This window comes from Siphateles boraxobius, unplaced genomic scaffold, assembly GCF_051911475.1.
Source record: "Siphateles boraxobius isolate OS27281-9 unplaced genomic scaffold, OSU_SipBor_1 3, whole genome shotgun sequence".
Lineage (NCBI taxonomy): Eukaryota > Metazoa > Chordata > Actinopteri > Cypriniformes > Leuciscidae > Siphateles > Siphateles boraxobius.
This window is the reverse complement of record NW_027508919.1, coordinates 2,613,256-2,634,762: the sequence shown is the minus strand read 5'-3', so window position 1 is coordinate 2,634,762 and position 21,507 is coordinate 2,613,256. Positions and strand designations below refer to the sequence as shown.

The following is a 21,507-nucleotide window of genomic DNA, read 5'->3' as shown; positions in this document are numbered from 1 at the left end:
TTAAGTACTTTTAAAAACGAGTAGGCCTACTTTTGTACTTTTACTTTAGTAAAATTCGGTCTTTACAACTTTTACCTGTAACAGAGTAATATTTGACCAGTAGTATCTGTAGGCCTACTTTCACTCAAGTAAGGAAGTGGTGTACTTTGTCCACTAGAGTTGTGACGTTCGCGAACGAACCGATTCTTTTGAACGGCTCATAAACATGAACGATGGGAGCCGAGTCGCGGCTGGAGGGGAGCCGTTCTTTCTGTCGTTCTTTTTTTCCTATGCGTGTTTCACACAGATGCACACAAATTAGCTCCTCAGTTATAGTGGAAGGGGCGCACTCAGCGCAGGGGTGCCACTGCTACTGCCTAGCATGATAGTTGTGCACGCGCGGTCGCGCGCGCATCCTTTACGTGAGTACTCCAGTGAAAAAAAAACCTACGTGCCTCTGTCATTGGGTAGGAGCGGAGCCAATGACTTGTGCACGCTGCCGTCACATGGTTACTCCAGTAAAAAAAAAAAACACACATGCGAGTGCCTCTCAGTGCCAACGTCATAGCGGATAGCGGGTCGTTCGAAGTTCGAACTAAGAAGACACACACGTGACACGTCTGAAAATGAGCCAGAGGAAAAGGAGCAGCATTTGGGTGCACTTTTCTCACGAAGAAAACAGTAAGGCTAAATGCAGCATTTGTCACAAAGTAATTTCATTTAAGTCTGGGTCAACAAATAATTTACACCGGCATTTGAAGACTCAACACCCAACACTGCAGCTCACAGGTTTGAGAGCAGAGCCAGACTCAGACAACAACAGTGACACTGATGTGTCCATTGCCTCCTCTGCCTCCACATCAAGTGCAACTGCAGCCACAGCAGCCTCTGACCCCACTGGGCCCACCACATCGCCTGGCCAGGCACGACCAAAAAGAAAGCAGACATCCATCAGTCAATATTTACCTCCTGTCTTGACCCCATTAAGACAGGAGAAGATAGACGAAGAGCTGGCAAAGATGATAGCCACTGACTTCCAGCCTTTCTCAATAGTGGAGGACACAGGATTCAAAAAATATTCACAGGCGCTCAACCCCTCCTACATTCCTCCAAGTAGGAAGACACTAGCCCAGAAGGTCACGGATATGTATGACACGGAGACAGCATCTTTGAAGAGAAGGGTGTCAAAAGTACCAGCTGTCTGTTTAACCACAGATTGTTGGACTTCAAGAACGACAGTATCATATATGTCTGTAACCTGCCATTTTATCGAGGATTTCCGTGTGGCCTCCTGCCTCCTGGACTGTTTTGAATTCAGTGAGCGGCACACAGCAGACAACATTGCACAACAGCTGCTTAGTGTTGCAGCAGAGTGGGGGGTGGACAAGAAAGTAGTGTGCTGCCTAACCGATAATGCGGCAAATGTTACTAAGGCTATAAAAACCATTGGATGGATGCACCTACCATGCCTGGCCCATACTATTAACCTGGTGGTAAGAGATGCCCTGCAAGTTTCAAAGCCCATCATTGATAAGGTGAAAGAGGCAGTGGAATACTTTCACAGAAGCACCGTGGGGGCACAAAAACTGAAGGAGACTCAACTACAAATGAAGATGGAGGAGCTCCGACCGAAACAGGATTGTCCTACAAGGTGGAATTCCACCTACTACATGTTGAAAAGCTTTATTGCCAGTAAAAATGCCATAATCTCCACCCTGGCCGTCACCAATGCACCTGTCCGCCACCTGTCCCAGGAGGAATGGACCACAGTGCAAGAAATGTGCACAATCTTGCAACCATTTGAGGAAGTCACTGTGGAACTAAGTGCAGAAAGGTATGTAGCTCGGTTGCACAGCAGTATATTTCTTTAGCATGCATGCATAGTACCTGATAGTAAATTATGAATATTTTATACCATATTAGAATTATATCTATTATATCTGTGTAATACACTGGAATATATATCATTGTCAGTAGATTTATGTAGCCTGCATGCCAGTTTCCTGATAAAAAAAAAATATGGATATTTGATACCACAATTATATCTGTTTAATACATTGTAATATTTACCATTGTTTCAGCTTTAAAATTGTAACATTAAAGTTTTTTTTTTTTTTTTTTTTACCAGCTACTTGACAGCCTCGAAGGTCATAGTGCTGGCCAGGGGACTTCAAAGAGCCACCGCTGATTTCCGGCGAAACACTACAACAGCGGCAGCTCAAGGTGTGATCGACAGTCTGTGTGCGAGTATGTCATCGCGATTCCACAAGATTCATGCCAACCACATACTAGCAGAGTCTGCTGCACTTGACCCGCGCTTTAAGAGGATGGCCTTCCCTGATGGCAGAACAGCAGATGAGACGTTTCAAAGGCTGTCAACTGCAGCAGCAAGAATTAGCAGTGGCACATCCATCCAACAGCAACCAGCTGTGGAAGGACTGGAAGGAGCAGGCAGTGGTGCTGGATCAATAGTTTGGAGCTATTTCCGTGAGGAAGTAAGGGTGGCAACAATAATTCACATTTTTGTCTCTAAAAATCTCTAGAATGAAATCAGTTTAATCTGTACATACTGCACATACTGTACATATGCAAATCTACTATTGTCACTACTAATTAAATGCTAAACTGCATTTCATTACTCTGTTCTCTTACACTGTGTAATGACAAAAGTTGAATCTAATTTAATCTAATCTAATCACATAAAAATTGTATCTCCCATTGTTATATCTCCCACCCCTATGAGCAGGTAGCCGGAACAGTGGAAGCCAGGAATCCAACCGCCGATGCTGTCATGGAAGTGCGAGCCTACCTGGAGGAGCCTCTTCTTCCAACACATGAGGATCCCCTCAAGTGGTGGGAGAGTCGAGCCCCTGTTTACCCCAGGCTTAGCAAGCTGATGGCCAAGAAGCTTTGTGTTGTGGCGACATCAGTTCCCTCTGAGAGAATATTCTCGAAAACTGGACAGATAATCTCAGAGAGGAGAAGTCGCCTTAAGCCCAAAAAGGTCAGAGCTCTTGTCTTCCTTAATGCAAATTTGCCCAAGGACAAGAAAGAGATGCAGAAAAAGCCATAAAGTAAGGAACTGCTTTGTATTTATTTACATTGCATTTTGTGTTCATGTTCATGTTATTGTATCTACAGTATATATTTACAACTTTAAATATTTTTTGTTTTTTATCAAAATGTTCTTGTGATAACAATGTTCTTGTGTGGAAGTGTTTGTAGTAAAAGCTGTTTTGCACAGAAATTCATTGCAGCCGGCTTTGTTTTTGATGTTTATTTGTGAGTAGGTATTGTATGAATAACATAAGTCAACATAGCTTTACACATGCACACACTTTGTACTAAAGGTAAATCCAAAATAGTGATGTCACTTTCTAAGCAGAGGGATGTTGTGCAACCCTATGGAATATAGTCCACACATGACAAATGAGGTAATAATCAATATTTCAGAATAATTCAAACTCAGATATTGGTGTGTGATATCTGAGTTTTAATTATTTGACTACAAATCTCACCTCATCATTCCTCCCAGTGATTATTTCCAGGATAAACTGAGATGCCCCCAAAGCTGACTTCTTAAAACTGACTAAATATTTAAAAAGAGCCAAAAGAGCCGTTCTTTTGAACGGCTCTTTGAAAGGAACGGATCGCAAAGATCCGGATCCCCTCAAAGAGCCATAAATCCCATCTCTATTGTCCACCTCTGCATTATAGCACAGAATGGCTCATTTTTTTTAGCGTTATCCATGGTTCATTGAACAGAAGAGAGGATCTCTGGAGCGCGAATACACGTCACATCCTTTTGATTTTCCTGGCAAAAACGTCCCAGCCGAGTAGGCCTACTTCACATAAAATTGGTCTATACTTTCACAGACAACCTAGTAGGGGAATATCTCGTTTCTTAAGTCTTGTTCACAAGTTGGCAATAAAAAGCGATTAATGCATGAACATTCTTACAGATAGGTAATTACACAGGGCAAATTAATGATAAGTATATGGAGGAAAAACTCCCAAAATAACTGAAAGAAACTACTTTGTTAAAAGTGTTGTCAACACACCAGAGAGCCTGAAAATAAGCCTGATCTAATAATGAAATCAAATAGAACCAGAATAAGGACAGAAACAGTAAAGCTGTGAGATTAAAAGGAATTTAAAATACCACTTTTAACCACAGAAGAAAAAATAAGAAAACTGAGGGGGAAAAAAATACCATACTCTGTGTCCCCAATGGAAACAGACCAACATGTAACATAACATACAATTAAATTTCCCTCATAGAAATACAAACAGACAGGTGTAATATTATTTGTTTATTAGCAGTCAGATCTAACCCGAGGTCTTATGTTCTGTCGATTAGATACTAAAAACTGTAATTATGTTCAGTTTATCTGAAATATGACGGGTCCTTCACAAACACCCAGAATTGTAAAAAACAAAACAAAATTGATGTTCCTCCAACACAAGGAAACATATCACCAAATGTAATTGTGCAAGATTTTAAGCTCTGTTGAAGAGTTGGGAAGCACATTGGAAACGTGAATCCAGAACCTTTCTTGGAATGTTCAGCATATTTTGTTTTCCTTAAATTGAGAACCGCTATTATTATTTCAATATACGCTCATGTCATGATGCAAAATAAGGCCTGGTAACAGTGTTTCCATTAGGGAATCGGTTAAAGCTGCTAACCTTGTAGTCATTTACATAAATATGCCTCCATAAACACACAGATGGGGCTGTATTTTCAAATGTCATAATTTCACACATCAGCTACACATTATTTACAATCACCTGGGCCCATTTAATTCTGACTGATGGACAAACATTCATTTATCTTTGCAAATGCTCCCAAACTCTTCAAACAGGATGAGTTTTATGGTCAACAGACTCAAAAAGGAGGAGAAAAATAAAATTCAAACAAAAACAAACACTGCATTGATCATACATACTTCACATTCTGATGATATGAATACATCTCTTTTGAGGTGTGCTGGTAGAATAAGGAAAGAATTTGACATGATTGTGCTGTACAGAAGCTCTTGTGTGCGCTGATGTTTCACACATCAATCCGCAGAGACCCACAACTAGATTACAGACGCAGAGTCTCCACTACACTTAAAGGCCTTTAGTGTCTGCTTTACTATCCATTATATACAGATCAGAATTCATGAAAACATTTAAAAGCATTCGGGTTGAATTTGGAATTTGAGTGAAATATGGGGGTCAATGGAAGAGGTTGTTCATTATAGCAGACAAGATGAGTCAATTTCATGTGTAAAAATAATTCCTGACCATTTGATGACCCCTCTTTCATTCATTGCTAATACCATTAGTTCCTTAATGTTCCACTAAAGACCTTAATCAGGTTAGACGCCTTATTAATTTTTTTGACGGGAATGAAAACGAGGCTGTAGACAGAATTTATTGGATCGTATTGATTGTTCAGTTGACGAAACATCTTTCCGAGAAAAACTTTCAGTAGACAACAACTCCATAAAACTGTTTTAAAAGGTTGTGAAAATCATGTTATCTAGGACCTTTATACAATGTTTCTCTCACAGCCTCGTTTTCATCCACATATCGGCATCTATAGGGTCACAAAAACATGTTCGGGTCATATTTCACCCCATAATTGAATGGAAAAACAAAGATAATATCATAATCATACCATAAAGAAAATATAAGCATATTTTTAGGCCATTGTGATTTTGACTTTTCCACATCACAGGAAAGAGAATGTTTTAATTGATTAAAACTATTTTCATGAATACTTATCACATGTCAAAAAAAAAATCATAAAACATGCTTTATTTTCTTTAAGCAAAATAATATTTCTTTGATTTCACTGTGAAACAAATTGCATGTTCCGGAAAGATATTCACATCAAATCATTGATCATTTTTAGGTACAGTAAGACAGCATGAATTCATTCAATAATGTCAGGATTATCAAAACCAGAGGTAGAATATGAAGATCCATATTACACCATGTATTTTCCCTCTTTCTGATCCATTTTGTTCAGAAATGCAGAGTTTAAAGAACTGGCTGTTATCACTACATTTTCCAAAAAGTGTTGGAAACAAACCCTTTGACCCACAGACAGATAAACAGTGACCATTTTAAAAGCACTTATGGACTTAATTTAAACGTGTTCCAATGCATTTTAGCCAAAAGGTCTTTCCCTTCAAACTGTCCAGTGTCTCATACGCATCATACCAGGGGCAACATTCCCGGACAGTCATTGTCCCTGTTATCATGTCTGATATGACTTATCGTATTAACCATGCAAAAGAAAAGTTATGACTGTTCTGGAAAACATCTGTGACTTTCGTGAAGCTTCCCTCTTCTTCTAAAATGGCACTTGATTCAGTTCTGTAATGAAAACTGTAAAAAGCCTGAACGAAAACATTCCTCACCCAGTTATGAAAATGAAACTAATAAAAATAAATTACAGATGCATCTAATAATTAAAAACCTGGGCAAATATACCAAATCCTAATGAATCTGTGACCTAATGGTGTGAATCTCATAAAAACTGTCGCAAACATGTCAGGGTCATTATTCATCCCAAAAGAAATTATATTTTGCATAAGGAAATTGAAGCATTCTGTTAGATCCATAAAGATTTTTTTGCATTGTGACATTGTGACCACTGAGCATATTTCCAACCCAGTTCTCATTACTATTATGCAAAACATAGCCACATTTAAATTGGGAAATATATATACATCATGGCTGCATGAATTTATCGAATATCGAATTTATCGAAAGTTAGAAATTCTTGTATTATAGTATTTTTTATTGTAATAAAAACAGATATCAGTCGAAATAATGAAAATATATATCATATTTTTTGGGATAAATTATGACAATTTTCATGATATTCACCCAATGACAGTACAAATCATATAAAGCATTTTCTGATTCTAGTATTCTCTCTCACAATGAGAATTATGAATTTCATTTTATACATTACGTTGAACTGACCGTCCGCGGTCATATCACACTGATTTTGAACGAGGCATTTGAAATCGCTGTGGCCTCACGGTCTCTTGCTGTAGACTATCTCTCTTGTTGGTCAGAGCTGGCCTTATGCCCCGCCTCCTCAGTGGGCGTGTCCAGTACTGGATTAACAAATCCCTCAAAGTCCTCGTCGCCATGGTCACCACTGTCCTCGGGATGTGCGCTGACAAAGTCGTTCTCCCACTCCAGAGCGTTGGAGTCCTCAGAGGTGGAGGTGGGTCCGCTGTCCAGCTGTTTCCCGCCAGGACGAAGCGCCGCCCGTAAAATATCCTCCTCCGTTTTGGAACGCTCCCATGCAGGACCCATTCGGTTCATTCCTGTGTAAAGCCACATATTAATTCACTACAGTAAAGACACATGGATTAAGCCAACCCTATTTGCTGTGTTAATACAGGTGCCTGTACAAAATTTACCATTCATCCACATGTAAAAATAAAGAAAGACTGGAAATACTGATGACTCGTTTCAGGCAGTTCAGAATTGGTTCTTTCTTTTGGGAGACGGTAACTTTATTTATTGTGCACTTTGAAACTTTGCTGACCTTTTACATTCACAAACACCTATATCACACAATGAATGAAGTTAATATCCGAAAAAGCATAATAGGAGCACTTCAATCATTGTTTGTTCGTGTTAAGTTCACACTGCATTAACAGACACATATTTTGATTATTTCTGTATTTGTAAATGTTAAAATTCACATTAACCAAGATCAATAAACACTCCAAAATGTCAAAATTAAAACCTGACTTGGATGTGACATTTAAAGCAAACAGTATCAAACTGCAAAACGGCAACATTTAAATTGGCATGTTGTGACTTGACTTCATAGTTTCTGTAGTGCTCATAAATGATTTCTGAATGCAGGACGCAATTGTTATCAGTTCCGTAAGTCACTCACCCTCCTCATCCTCCCACTCCAGGTCCAGTGATGTGGCGTCAGTCTTACTGGTGAAGTCCCAGCTGCTCTCTGTGTTCGGCGTCACCACATTCGTCTCAGAGCTGAGTCCTTCACACACAGACACAGTTGATACAGATTTTAGCATTTAGAGATTAATATTTTTTTTCATTTAAATGCATTTTAATTGAAATGTGTTAATGGGAACTCACGGTTACCGCGAAATGCTTCAGATTGAGCCTTCACACTCTGCAGGTACACCTCGAACTCTCCATCCGACGCTTTGCTGGGGAAACACACACACACACCTCATCTGTCTGCAAAATGTGCGCACAGAAAGTCGCATATTATATTTAATAGTGCGTGATACTGAACAGTTCTCTCACGTGTCTTTTTGCACTTGAACGGACAAATACACAAAAAAGTCGAAATATTCTCGTAAACACAGTTGGTTATGTCTTAAGTGAATGTAAACAGTTGACAAAGAAAACGCATAACAGTATATTGGATCCGCGCAGCTCTTAAAGTGACAGCAGTCTAATATTCTTGCTGCCGTCTTTATAACAATGTTCATCAAACAACTAATGACAAAGAGAAAGTTCTTGACTGAATAACTAACTATATTTGTAATGTATATTGTATTTATAAAGCTCTGTGTTATTTAACATTTGATGACGGTTTCTGTATCTGAATACATGAAAATTTTAAATTCAAATGATACCCAACTCCTGACAATAAAAAAAAAAGGCACACTAGCACACTTTAATGAAGGTATAACCCAAATGTTGTTGTTTTTTGTCAGCTGAACTCCAACTTAAAATCTCAGGGAGAACTTTAAGAAATTATTTTTAAGTTAATATTTCAATAATTTAACAACATATTCACACTTCTCTGGTGATGGCTAATGGTCACTTGAGATGAAGGTAAACAACTGAAATATGTAATCTTTTTATAACTTATTAATACTTAATATTAAACTTAAGAGTTTAAAATGTTTTTATTATATATTTTTCTTTTAGTTCTATATATATATATATATATATATATATTTTTTTTTTATGGCTCAAAAATAGGAAGATATTTCTATAGAAGTCTAGCTTCATTTGTTTCCACATGCTATTTGGTTTGATATTTTGTGTCTAATGCAATAACACTCGTACATTTGTAAGTGTAAAATTTGTAAGTGTTCGGAAACTTTTGGGGGTCACTGAATACAGTTTGCATTAATTTCAGGGCAGATTGAACTTACGGTTTGTGCCGAGTGTCATTGCTCTCTGATTCTGATCTAGGTTTGGTCCTCTGTGGCTGCTGCTTTCCCTGAAAACAGAACATTTTAAGAATGACGACTGACTCACTTCCACTAATATTTCACCAAGTGCTATGGTATCAAAAACATGGCTAAAATTACTTCTAACTGCTAGTGCCAAAGTTTGGTGCCCTACTGGGAAACAGACAGCAGATGTAATATTAGCAGATGTTCAAACACACAAATCATGGTAGAAAGGAAAAGTAGAGAAAATAAAAATGACCAGAAGACGAGGGCAAAATAAGATGACAAATGCTAATAAAAACAGGAGGAAATGAGAGACATGTAGTTTAGGATAGTTAGTTTTAGGTGGAGAAGGTTTTCTTGGAAGCAGATCGATTTTGTTTTTATCAGCATTAAGTGCTGAGTTTATTCACAAGACGTTGATCGATATTTGATGCTGGACCAACATTAAGAGCCTTCAATCCTGTTTATAAGTCCTTGATCTCAGTTATTCATTGTGTATCACAGTCTATATACGTTTCAAAGATGAGTAATTTCAACAAATACATGATAACCAATGCATAACTTACAAACTCAAGCAATTTTTTTCCTGTTCAAATCAGAATTGTTACTTATAAATTAGAACTGAAGGCATGTCATAAATGAGAAGGGTGTGGCTGAAGGCAAGTGGGCGGGGTTAAGAGAAGGGCTGGGCGTGCTCAGTGCGAACGCCTCACCTCCTTTAGCTTTCGTTCCTTAGCGAGCCGCGCTGCCTCGCGCTGGGCTGCAAAAGCAGCCTCCTCTTCTAGCCTTAACTTCTCCTCCTCTGCCACTAACTGGGCAAAAATCACAACAGGAAGGGAAGGTTAACTAAACTCAGAAATAAAAGCAGGGGTGAAAACCAAAGCAATGGAAAACAACAAATGAAACCATAAACTCAATGTAAGCTCTAACTTAAAGGCAACAACTTTTGACCTTGACCATTAAAATGTCAAACGTAAAATTGATCTTGTTTACACTATAAACAAGTTTCTAGTTCTTGTCTAGTCTTATTGTGAACGTTTCATCAGGGCACATGTGATGATGGAGGTACGGATGTGACCTCCCGTACCTCTGTCTTCAGCTTTTTGTCGATCAGCGCCTGTTGGTCTGAGATGGCAGTGTAGCGTTGCTCTTTCAAGTGGCCGATCTCCTCCTCGCTGATGGGTCTGGACCAATGACAGAAGAGAAGGCAGAGTTCAAAGTCTCCCTCAGCCAATCAAAATCTGTGTGACCTCATGCCATGTGATGCACTGATCTGAGAGGAATGCAACTAATTCCAGTCCTCCTAACTTGGTCTTGACGACCTGGTCAATTTTACAGCCTATCTAAGCCAAGGGCCAGCCATGTAGAGGGGAAAAGACAGTTTGCCCATCAGCGACCATCTATATAGTTTCTTTAAGTGACTTTTAGAGACAGACAAATAAGAAATCAATATATTAGAAATCGGTCTTGCAATTTTTTGTGCACAATATCCATCATAATATCCAAAAAAATCTATTTGGTTGCATCAGTGTGAGCATTTTAAACCGTCACCGTCACAAAATTGCATTACACCGTGTCCTAACCACATATGATATGCATCTTTTCCTTGTTAATCAGGCTTGTTGCCCTAACCAGCAACAATGGCGACATGCGACAGAAGATTATTTTTTAGAAACGGTTTCTATTTCTGCAACGTCGTAGCTGGAACAACATTTTATTTATGTATTATTTTATTTTATCTTTATTTTACCAGGAAGTCTCATTGAGATCAAAAATCTCTTTTACAAGAGAGACCTGGCCTAGGTAGCAGCCATACATAAACACAACATATTAAAATTGCTACATACAATCATGACAAAATTCACACACAAAAAAAAAAAAATCTCAAGCCTCTCAAGAAAAACCACCACATGTCTCCATACAAAGTATGACGATGGTAATCTCACTAATTATGTGCTTTATTTAATTGTTAAAAGAATTTCATGCGAGTTTGAATATCATTTTGTGTGACTCTTATAGCCAAACTGAAAAGACAATGGAAAATTCACCTCAGATCTTGAAAATAAGTGCAAGGAAACAAAAACTATTGCTCTATAGTACAAACCGCTTTACTTGGGTGTACTGTATGTATCCAGGTAAATAAAAGTAAAATCCAAAAGAGGCCAGATTAACTAATACCATACCTGGGGCAGCTTTGCGAGCTCTCACCCTGGAAAAGAAGGCAAAAGTGTTGATGTCTATGCAAAGGAGTAATATTAGAAGATTAAAGAAGTTGAGTGTGGTTCTGTAAGTGTGTCCTCACCTCATCGCTCTCCACAAGGTTCTCAAACTGTAACAGAACGCATGGATGTCACTCAAACTGCACAGTGATGAGAATGTATTTATATATAATTTTAAATAAATTATGATGACTGTACCTCAATGGTATAGTGTTCCCCAGCTGTGGTACTTTTGAAGTACTTAGACCTATTGGCAAACAAACAAACAAACAAAAACAATCAAATCATCGGGGCAGGCTGGTTTTAAGTGAGGTAAAACTCACTTCCTCCTGGCAGAGCATATTAAAATATTTTATGTATAAAACGATTTAAGTAACAGCCTTGTCCAATATCATCACTTGCGGTTAAAAAAAGATTCTGAGATTCTATAAAGTAAAACAGCAAATGGAGACTTCTCAAATTAGTAATAATCTAAGACTTAACAGACAACATATAGGCTAAATAGAGAGTATAAAACATGCCTGGTACTAGTTTAGATTCAACAAATAAATTCAGATATAGATTACACACAATGGCGAATGGCCCAAAGCTGATGTCCTAGGGCGGATTCACAAGAGGACTCTGGGCGGGGTCCTGAGATCAGACCTCAACTAATGCGGAAACTAGAGTAGCGTTGATCAGTCCGAGTCAATTCAACCAAGTCGGTTCCATCGGAGAACAGATTCGAATCATTGGTTAACAGTGTGAAACAAAAAAATACTATGTGTCATTAAACGCGGCGCATTTTTTGTAAGCATCTATTAAATATTATAATTAAATAACTACATCCATTATCAAAATATAAATATGTAAACTACTTTCCGGAACAGTGAAGTGGATTACAAACTCGATGCCATTCGGTTCACATGAATCATTTAAAAGGAACGATTCGTTCGCGAAATGAACATTGCTAATGGGATTGATATCAGTTGCTTTCAACGTAAACTCTGCGTATGTAATGTAATGGATATCTATCAGAACATTCCTTTAAAACGATCCAGAGATTGTCCCCTGCTCACCGGCTATACGAGTGTTCAATACAATGCACCTGACAACAAGCGAGTCATGCTGCCAAAGATCACAGCTGGTGCAACTTCATGTGAAATAACAAGCCCATTACTGACTCACCCTCCTCCTCTTTGTATCCTGTTTGCTTCCCTTCTAAAGAGCCCAAAACATTGAGCCCAGCAGTTCCCCATGGCATACACGGATCAGGTGTATGTATCAGCTAACGTTATTCTTCCATTCCTGATCCGTATCCTGCTTCTTTACACATTGGTCCGGATACGAGGACTGTATTCTGCATGCCCCGTGTAGGCGCGTGCACGCGGCCGGTTCGCACAGGTGAGTCACCTGCGGACACTTCGCTCGCGCAGCTGCATCATTCATCGCCCATGGGTGGCATTCTCAGATCTGGCCTAAGACCCGCTTTTGTTTCTTCTTCCTGACTATTCGTACATGTGATTAATGTTTAAACTACGGCAAGTCGCGAGGCTCAAATACTGCAATGACGTTTCAGAGACACTGGGGGTCGACAGAGATCACCCATAACTAAAATTACCATGGTAACCACAGTTTCCACTAAAAATAGTTATGCTAGTGGAGGTGGTGCTAGTAATTTAAAAGTATAATAAAGCATAGCCAATAATAATTGAAAATAAACCAAATCAGTATATTAGAATGATTTCTGAAGGATCATTCCACACTGAAGACTGGATTAATGATGCTGGAAATTCAGCTTTGGTCACGAGAATAAATTACGTTTTAAAATATATTAAAATAGAAAACAGTTCTTTAAATTGTAATAATGTTTCACAATATTACTATTTTACTGCATTTTTGGTTGAACAAATGCAGTCTGGGTGAGCAGAAAAGACTTTTTTCAAAAACATTTAAAAAAATCGTAATTATTGCAAACTGCTAATGTATATTATTAAAATTGAAATATATAATTCTAAATGTAAATTATTATAATCTGTCATACTCTAAACTAAACAATGTACTTAACTTGTCCCTGGCACATTTTGTATATATAGTGATGCTTGCCTTACCCCCAAACTGTGGTATTTTTGTAGAAGCTTTTGGTTTTTAATTTTTTTCAGAATTCTTTGGATATCAGACACCTACATATGGAGGATCATCTGTGTCTCCTCTGACTCACAAACGATGTGGTCTCATGTATTACTTCATCAAAACCAAGACCCTGCTGTTTTTTTAAGGTCAAGGAGGATTAAAATCATATTAGGCAACGTATTTTGACGCTTGATTTCAGGGAGCGCAAATTGCTCCTAACAGCAGGTAAAGCCGCGCGCCCAGATTGCACTCCAGGTACGGTGACACCATCTTTACGGGCCGTCGGTCTGAAACCTTCACGTATGATTACATTTATATGCGCCTGCATGAATGTACAGATAAAGCCACACATACACCTGCTCCTATCAGCGGGGCTCTTAATGAAAAGTAGATTATACCTGTAGACAGAAGACCGCTGTACTCGTGACACAGGTGAGACGACTGTCGTGATCCAAATGCTTGGCAAAGGTGCTGGAAAAACAGTACGGATGTTTGTCAAGGTGGCCGTCATTACCCATGGTTATTACCCGTGAAGGTCAAAGGGAAAGTTTCACCCAAAAATAAAAACTCTGTCATTATTTACTCACTCTCATGTCGTTTCAAACCCGTAAGACTTTCGTTCATCTTCAGAACACAAATGAAGATCTTTTTGATGAAATCTGAGAGCTTTCTGTCCCTCCATTGACAGCTACACAACTGGTATTTGGCACTGCAAAATCATAAGAGATCATAAAGAGATCATACAACTAATCCATATCAATTGAGCAGTTTAGTCCAAATTTCCTGAAGAGACACGGTTGCTTGAATTTAGACTTTTATTCACATATAAACATTCATCAACCAATGAGGTTCATTCTCGTGTTACGTATCACGTTTGAGCTTCAGCAAGAACCAATGAGGTTCATTCTCGTGTTACACAACACGTTTGATCTTCTGTAAGAACCAATGAGGTTCATTCTCATGTTAAGCAGCATGTTTGAGCTTCAAAAACCAATGAGGTTGAGGGTACGTAACATAAGGGTAAGTAATTAATGACAGAATTGTCATTCTTGGGTGAACCATCCCTTTAACCTCTGAACACATACAATGACTCATTGGTTTCTGTCGTATAGAGCTAATGCTCTACATATGGAAGCATTTTTTTGTTAAATTCTTCACAGATACAAACTAAATGTGTCTGCGGGCATTAGAGCATGTGGTACATTCTGCAATTGATGAAACGTCCCATGTCATTTAACCTGCAAAGACTAATGAGACCTTCCTCAGTTTCCGAGCCTGTGGCCATATCATTTGCTTTTTCATCCTTTAGATTCTGTGCACTGCATTTTAGGAGCTTAAATCAGATTTAAGATTAGAAAGAAATGCTAAAAATAGTTTTTTTAGGGTGAAAAGACCATTTTTAGGGGAGAAATGAATTAGGGTCACACCGCATCATGCTAGCACTGCATAAAACAAGAACTGCTGTTTCTTTGGAAACTGCAGAGACACTTAAGTATTTCCTGCTGTGGGTGAAAGGGAAAACTGACATTCATCCTCTGATTCCCTTTGACCCTTGCACCGGATGAGTGTTGGTTACAGATGCTCAAGCTCGACAAGGATACAGTCCAGAGAGCAGGAATTATCATCTCTTATTACACACCCTCTGGAATACCTCATTTTATCTGGTCAATTTGGCATTTAAATATCCTGGTATAATGAGTGCTAAACTATATAATCATACATTCTTATGTGAAATGTTTAAAAAGCCATTTGAAATGAACAAGGGATGTTTGTAGTTTTATCAGATGGGTGGCGCATGTAAATATAAACTATATATTTACACTAAATATACATATTATATACGTAAACATAGGCCCTCGCTATTGATTATAAGTTTGGGGTCAGTAGGTTTAAAAAAATAATACTTTTATTTAGCAAGGACACATTAAATTGATCAAAGGGACAGTAAAGACATTTATAATGTTAAAAACTTTTTCTTTTTCAAATAAAGGCTGTTTATCTATTTTTTTTACTTTCTATTCATCAAAGAATCCTGAATCCACAACTGTATTAGTGTATATTTGCCTAGCCACTCAACTGATAAAACAATAAAACATCCTTAATGAATTCTTGTTTTTGCACTGTATTGTACATGTAAAATATGCAATATTTTCAATATAAGTCAGAGGATATATGTTTTGTTTTTGTTTTTTTTATCTGCCACACAAAATGTTTAAGTCTGATTGCTTATAGATAGCTATAGCTGACCTTTTCTCAATAAGCCGATTTTAAGTACACATCACATTCAGTGCACAAACAATGTCGGATGAGTTATGTACTTAAGTTCATGTGTGTTAGGGATTTGTGCAAACTATGAACTTTTGCACACTACACTATAAGGTTTTGTAGCATTTCGCAAATGTAAGTGTTTTTAATAAAGCGCTGGGTGATCTGACAGATGGGGAATGTGGTCAGATGTCTTTAACCCCGCTGAGACCCAAGGCCCAGATGATGTCTAATCCTGATGCACCAGCAGAGAGGGTTCTGAACTGGTGATTATAGTAAATCTCACAAAAGCCTCAGAGAACAGAGTGACGTGAAGTTTAAGTTTGCTAGTAATATTCCGCGGCCTGTTGCCATAGTTACTTAAATCGTTGCTCAAGCACCATAGATCCTGATGTAATCAGTTATGCTGACATCACAGCGGCCCATTCAACCAGAGCACAGAACATAATCCAGAGGAAAAACGTCAGCTTGATCTTCAAATAATTTTCTTACTCAGATTTGTTGTCTTGCTTTCCAGTAAAAATATCAAGAAGTTATTAAATCAGGATACATTTACTTAAGAAGCAAATTGACGTTAAGTTTTGCTTTGTAAAAAATTCATAAAAATTAAGTAAGTTTATATTTCTGATCACACTAGCAGATATTTGTTCTCGTTTTAAGCACAAACCTACTTAAAGTCCCCATGAAATCAAAATATATATTTTGGCTTTTAGTATATGTTAGCCTTATTGTAAAATTCACATTTCGAATATATAAGCATTCAAATTTTACTGTCTCTCACTTTCGCCAATATGGATCAGAGATTTTGATGACATCACTCTGCACCAGCTTCTCATCAGATTTCCTGCCCTAATATGCTTTCCATTGGGGTGAATGTAGTCTGGTTTGACGTTAGTGTCACGCGAACCGCTACAGCTTCAGTCCTGACATAGATATATACACTAGATGTCGCCTTGGGATTCTAAGCATGTGTCAAAACCGCCGCCATCTTGGAACAGGGGTTTGTCATAGGAAGTAGCTATAGGTAACGCTGAATTCATGGATGATGCCGGACTTTTGTGCTGCGTATGGATGTTCACACGAACGAAATCTAAAAACCAGACAGCAAAGGATTACATTTCACAAGAATGTGAAATTTTGTACATTTTTTTAAATTTCTAAATTGATGCTGATGCATTAACCCTTTCACACGTGCGATCACACCAGTGTGATCAATCTTGGCTGGTCCCTGGAGCGTACGATCACACCGGTGTGATTAGAACGGTCAGTGCATCACGTGATCAACTGCTAAATTCAAACGTGCTTTCGCGTGTTTGCTGGCGCTGAGCCAGAGAAGGACCCACTCAGTGCTGTCGTATATCACAACTATTGAGTGTTTTCAACCACATAATGTTTATTTTAGATTTCAGACATTTAAATACACACAAGTACTAGCAAAACAATGATTTTGAGTTTGTAAAATACACACTGATGTCTATGGAAGCGGCAATAATAATCCTTTTCATTATAATAAGACTACACGTTTTATTTATATCAGATACACATTGTGTAAGTAGCTTTACATTTGACCCTATTCTTCTCCCAGTTCACCAGCCACTTACTTTCATGCATTTCGTGAGAAGTGTAGGGATTGACGTGTAAATCCAACAGATCCGATTCTCGGAACTGTGAAACAAACTAACATGGCGCCGCCCATCGCGCATACAGCTCAACTAACGCGATCGTTATAAAGGTGTTTAAACATCAAAACACATCCACTTGCACATATTTGACAATCGGAATATCAGTGTTTCATGCTATAGCTAATACATTTGTGAATATTTTGAATAAAAAAGGGAAAATGACATAAAAGCAGATCATCATTCATTCAGTGCTGTGTTGTGGTTGCGCTGTGTCACATGACAAGCAATGACACGTCACCATGGAAACATTAAAGTGACAAGTTCTAAATAACGGTCGCCTTGAAAAACTCACGCTGGGGGGGTCAGTTAGAATATTTTAAACTTACGGCCGTTTCACACCGCAAGCATGAGCGGCGCGTGAGCAGCACGTCAGCGCAACTACATCGTCACTGAAGCTGCAGACGCGCGCGAGTATTCACACTGGAACGATTGTGCAGCGTCACAACAGCGGCTCCCAGGCTACACATAAGGCTACATATAAGCAAGCATTTCTTTACAAGGACTTTTGAAAATTTTGTTTTTAGAAGTTGGTGGTCATAAACACACTTGAAGTTTGTTCAAAGCCCAAACTGAATAAATAAAAACAAGTTTGATGGGTACATTTTCTATAAAATGTTATTTTCTTTATGTTAGTCTTCATTTCCTTTTTCTAACATACTGCAATTCTTGTAAAAACACACTAGACATGCAAATTCTATGCGTTTTGGGCACTTTTTGTGTGAAATCATATTAATTGTGTCCATCAAAAGTGTGCTTTCACTTTAATTGAGTGTGAGCAGCGCAGCAAAAATAGACTCGAAGCCGAAACCCCCGCTTCACTGCTGCTCACGCGACGCTCCTGCTTGACGCTCACGCGCTGCTCCTGCTCGCGGTGTGAACACACTCATTGATTAACATGCACGCCGAAAAAAATACGCGCTGCTCACGCGCTGCTGACGCTTGCGGTGTGAAACGGCCGTTACGTGTGAAAGGGTTAAAGAGGAGGGGCTCCCCGTTCCACGATGGCGGCTCTATTGACGCATTCGTTCCAATGAACTCCCGTAGCCAAGGCGACATCTAGTGTATATATCTATGCGTTCCTGCTGCGAGTCTGCGCAGAACACAAAACATATCGGACCCATTTGAATTCAGCACAGAATGCTGTATGTTAAAGCGATATTGAGGAGAAAATGTTAGAGATTAGAAGGAACTGCATCTGTACTGAGAACAACGGCTCTGGTCGGCATGTGATTTAAAAGAAACGCTATTGGCTATTTATTAAAAGGGGAGGAGCTGTTCAATATGTCCCACCCTGCCTTCCTGTTTCAGTGGAAATTATATCAACACTTTACATAATGGATGGATGAGTTCATTAAAATTACACTGTTATGATTAATTTTAAAGTAGATTTGAGACTATGGACTATAGATCTGACTATGTGAGACTATAGTGACATTACAGTACAGGATGGCTCTTTCTGCTTTATTCTGAACATTGTATAAGCATTCGTTTCGTGCCATTGAGAGCGTGCATAAACATCACATACTTTTATGTTTCGTTACAAGCTTACACACTGGTAATATAAAACTGGTTAATGCATGCAAATTCTTACATATAGCCCCTTTAATTTTTTTTTTTTTTGAAAACAAGACTTAACCCTTAAAGACCTAGACCATTTTTGGAGCACCTGACTCGTCTGTTCTTTTCTTTATATTTCTGACCCATTATAACAGTCAGCATAAAGTGCCATAGCCTATATCATTTTAAACAGGAGAACTTGAAGTTTCAATCTAGCTCATTTAAATGACCAATTTTTCATTTATTTTGTCTTAGAATGGATGAATTTACCAGATTTAAGAAAAACGGCAGCAAATTTGTTGTGAATTTTTTTTTTACTCAACTCAAACTAATCCTTCTGAAGTTTGGATGTTTACCTTTAGAAAGCTTATTGTATATTCTAGATTTCCAGATGAAATGTTGACTACATGTAACAATCCCTAAGCAAGTTATAGCCATTTATTACAACATTATTATAGGCGATTTTCAGTGAAAAGCTGGTGTTTTTTATTTACTTACAATGTAGATGTGTCCAAGGGTTAATATCTTCATTCATTTTGCTTCTCAAGTACATGTATCACCATTTTGGAATGTTTAGATATTTGTACTGGAAAACAGAAGAAGAACATCATTTAGTAGCTCAAGAGTTCACAGTCATGTCACTGTCTTGAACTCAGATGTTCCAAAATAGAGTAATGTTCAGTTTACTCACCTTCATGTTGAATATGTTATTTATTCTGTAGAATGAAGACAGAGAGAGAGAGAGAGAGAGAGAGAGAGAGAGAGAGAGAGAGAGAGAGAGAGAGAGAGTACGAGATTGTTTACTAATACAATTGGCCACTCCTTCACCTACTCCACCTTCCTCAGTGGATGGAAATTTGTTTTCACAGTCTGTACAAACAACACTATCCATATGAATATTGCAAGGCAGTTGCCATCGTGGCGGTGTGTTTGGGGTAGTTATCATGCCGTTCAGCACGGTTTCTGAAGGGAGGGCATCATGTTCTGCTTCCGAATGTCACAGTACATGTTGGAATCCATGTTTCCCTGAATGAAGCGCCGCTCCCCAGTACTGGCAGCACTAATGCAACCCAGGCCATGATGCTACCGCCACCATGCTCGACTTTAGGCAAGACACAATATTCTTGGTACTCCTCACCAGCGCATCGCCACACATTATGGACACCATCTGAGCCAAACAAGTGTATCTTAGTCTTATCAGACCACAGGACATGCTTCCAGTAATTCATGCTTTTGGACAGGTTGCTTTCAGCAAACTGTTTGCGGGCTTTCTTGTGAGCCAGCTTCAGAAGAGGCTTCCTTCTGAGACGACGGCCATGCAAACCGACTTGTTTCAGTGTGTGGCGTATGGTCTGAGCACTCACAAGCTGACCTTCCACTTCTGCAACCTCTAAAGCAATGCTGGCAGGACTCATGCGTCTGTATTTTGAAGCCAGCTTCTGCACCTGACGCACAGCAATTCTCACATCCTTAGAGAGTACTTTGCCATGAGGGGCCATGTTGACCATCCAGTGGTCAGTATGAGATAATTGTACTCAAAGCACAAATTTTAACTGCTCTAATACAAGATACACAAATTTGTATGGTCCTGTCAAACAGACAAAAACATGAACATGATGAATAGTGGCTTTGCATGGTTAAACGACATACAGCAATTATAACTTAGGGTGTACTCCCTTTTGTTGCCAGCTATTTTGACAATAATGGCTGTATGTTGAGTTATTTTCAGAGGACAGTAAATATGTACTACTATACAAGCAGCACATTGACTACTCTAAATATATATACAAGTTTCATTTCTATAGCATTGTTCTTTGAGAAGATACTGTATACTAAAACGTTTGCTGAAATGTGAGAGCTGTACTCACTTTTGTGAGATACTGTATGTAATAATTATAATGCATTATATATTTTCATAAATAATTGTAACCAATGCTAAAATGCATATTTACAGATTCCTTATTACATCTTACATCCTTATTAAATTAGTTGTTTGCCATGTGTTTTAATGCATTATACATTCTAAAGGTCTAACAAAAAAATATAAGTATTATAATTGTGTTACAATTATTCATGAGACCATATAGTGCAAAGCATTGTAAAGTGCATTACAAACCATAATTAATGCATTCATATTTTTGTAATGCATTACATATAAAATCTTAGCAAGAATTTGTATTAAGTTTTAATTTTTATGAATACATTTTATTATTTTAACAGTTAGAAGTTTTATGTATAAGGCACACTATACACACACACTAAATATACTTATTAGATAAGTACTTTCATTCAAGAGTCTGCAGGGGTCAGTAAGATTGTTATTTTTTATCCTTTGATGGAAAATAATACTTTTACACAGCAAGGATGTATTAAATTGATCAAAAGCGACATACAAGACATTTATAAGTTACAAAAGATTTCGATATCAATGAAATGCTGTTCTTTAAAACCTCTATTCTTCAAATAATCCTGAAAATCCTGTGTCATCATTTGCTCACC

At 38.2% G+C, this 21,507-nt stretch overlaps 2 protein-coding genes across 3 annotated transcripts; one reads left to right on the top strand and one right to left on the bottom strand.

The window, feature by feature from the left end:
- Positions 1-998: 998 nt before the first annotated feature.
- Positions 999-3,052, top strand: LOC143756652 (E3 SUMO-protein ligase ZBED1-like). Its single transcript, XM_077247213.1, has 3 exons — positions 999-1,813; positions 2,108-2,474; positions 2,726-3,052. Exons 1-3 carry the CDS (start codon positions 999-1,001, stop codon positions 3,050-3,052), a joined length of 1,509 nt encoding a protein of 502 aa, XP_077103328.1.
- A 1,227-nt stretch (positions 3,053-4,279) lies between these two features.
- Positions 4,280-12,914, bottom strand: ap1ar (adaptor related protein complex 1 associated regulatory protein). Of its 2 annotated transcripts, none has more exons than XM_077247367.1 (10): positions 12,560-12,914; positions 11,591-11,639; positions 11,476-11,502; positions 11,357-11,382; positions 10,261-10,357; positions 9,887-9,985; positions 9,150-9,217; positions 8,113-8,186; positions 7,904-8,011; positions 4,280-7,319 (listed from the first exon to the last, which is right to left on the bottom strand). In XM_077247367.1, exons 1-10 carry the CDS (start codon positions 12,628-12,630, stop codon positions 7,042-7,044), a joined length of 897 nt encoding a protein of 298 aa, XP_077103482.1. In that variant the 5' UTR covers positions 12,631-12,914; the 3' UTR covers positions 4,280-7,041. The 2 variants fall into 2 exon arrangements, with proteins under 2 accessions (XP_077103482.1, XP_077103483.1); XM_077247368.1 differs by having other exon boundaries at positions 8,119-8,186; positions 12,560-12,889.
- Positions 12,915-21,507: the final 8,593 nt, after the last annotated feature.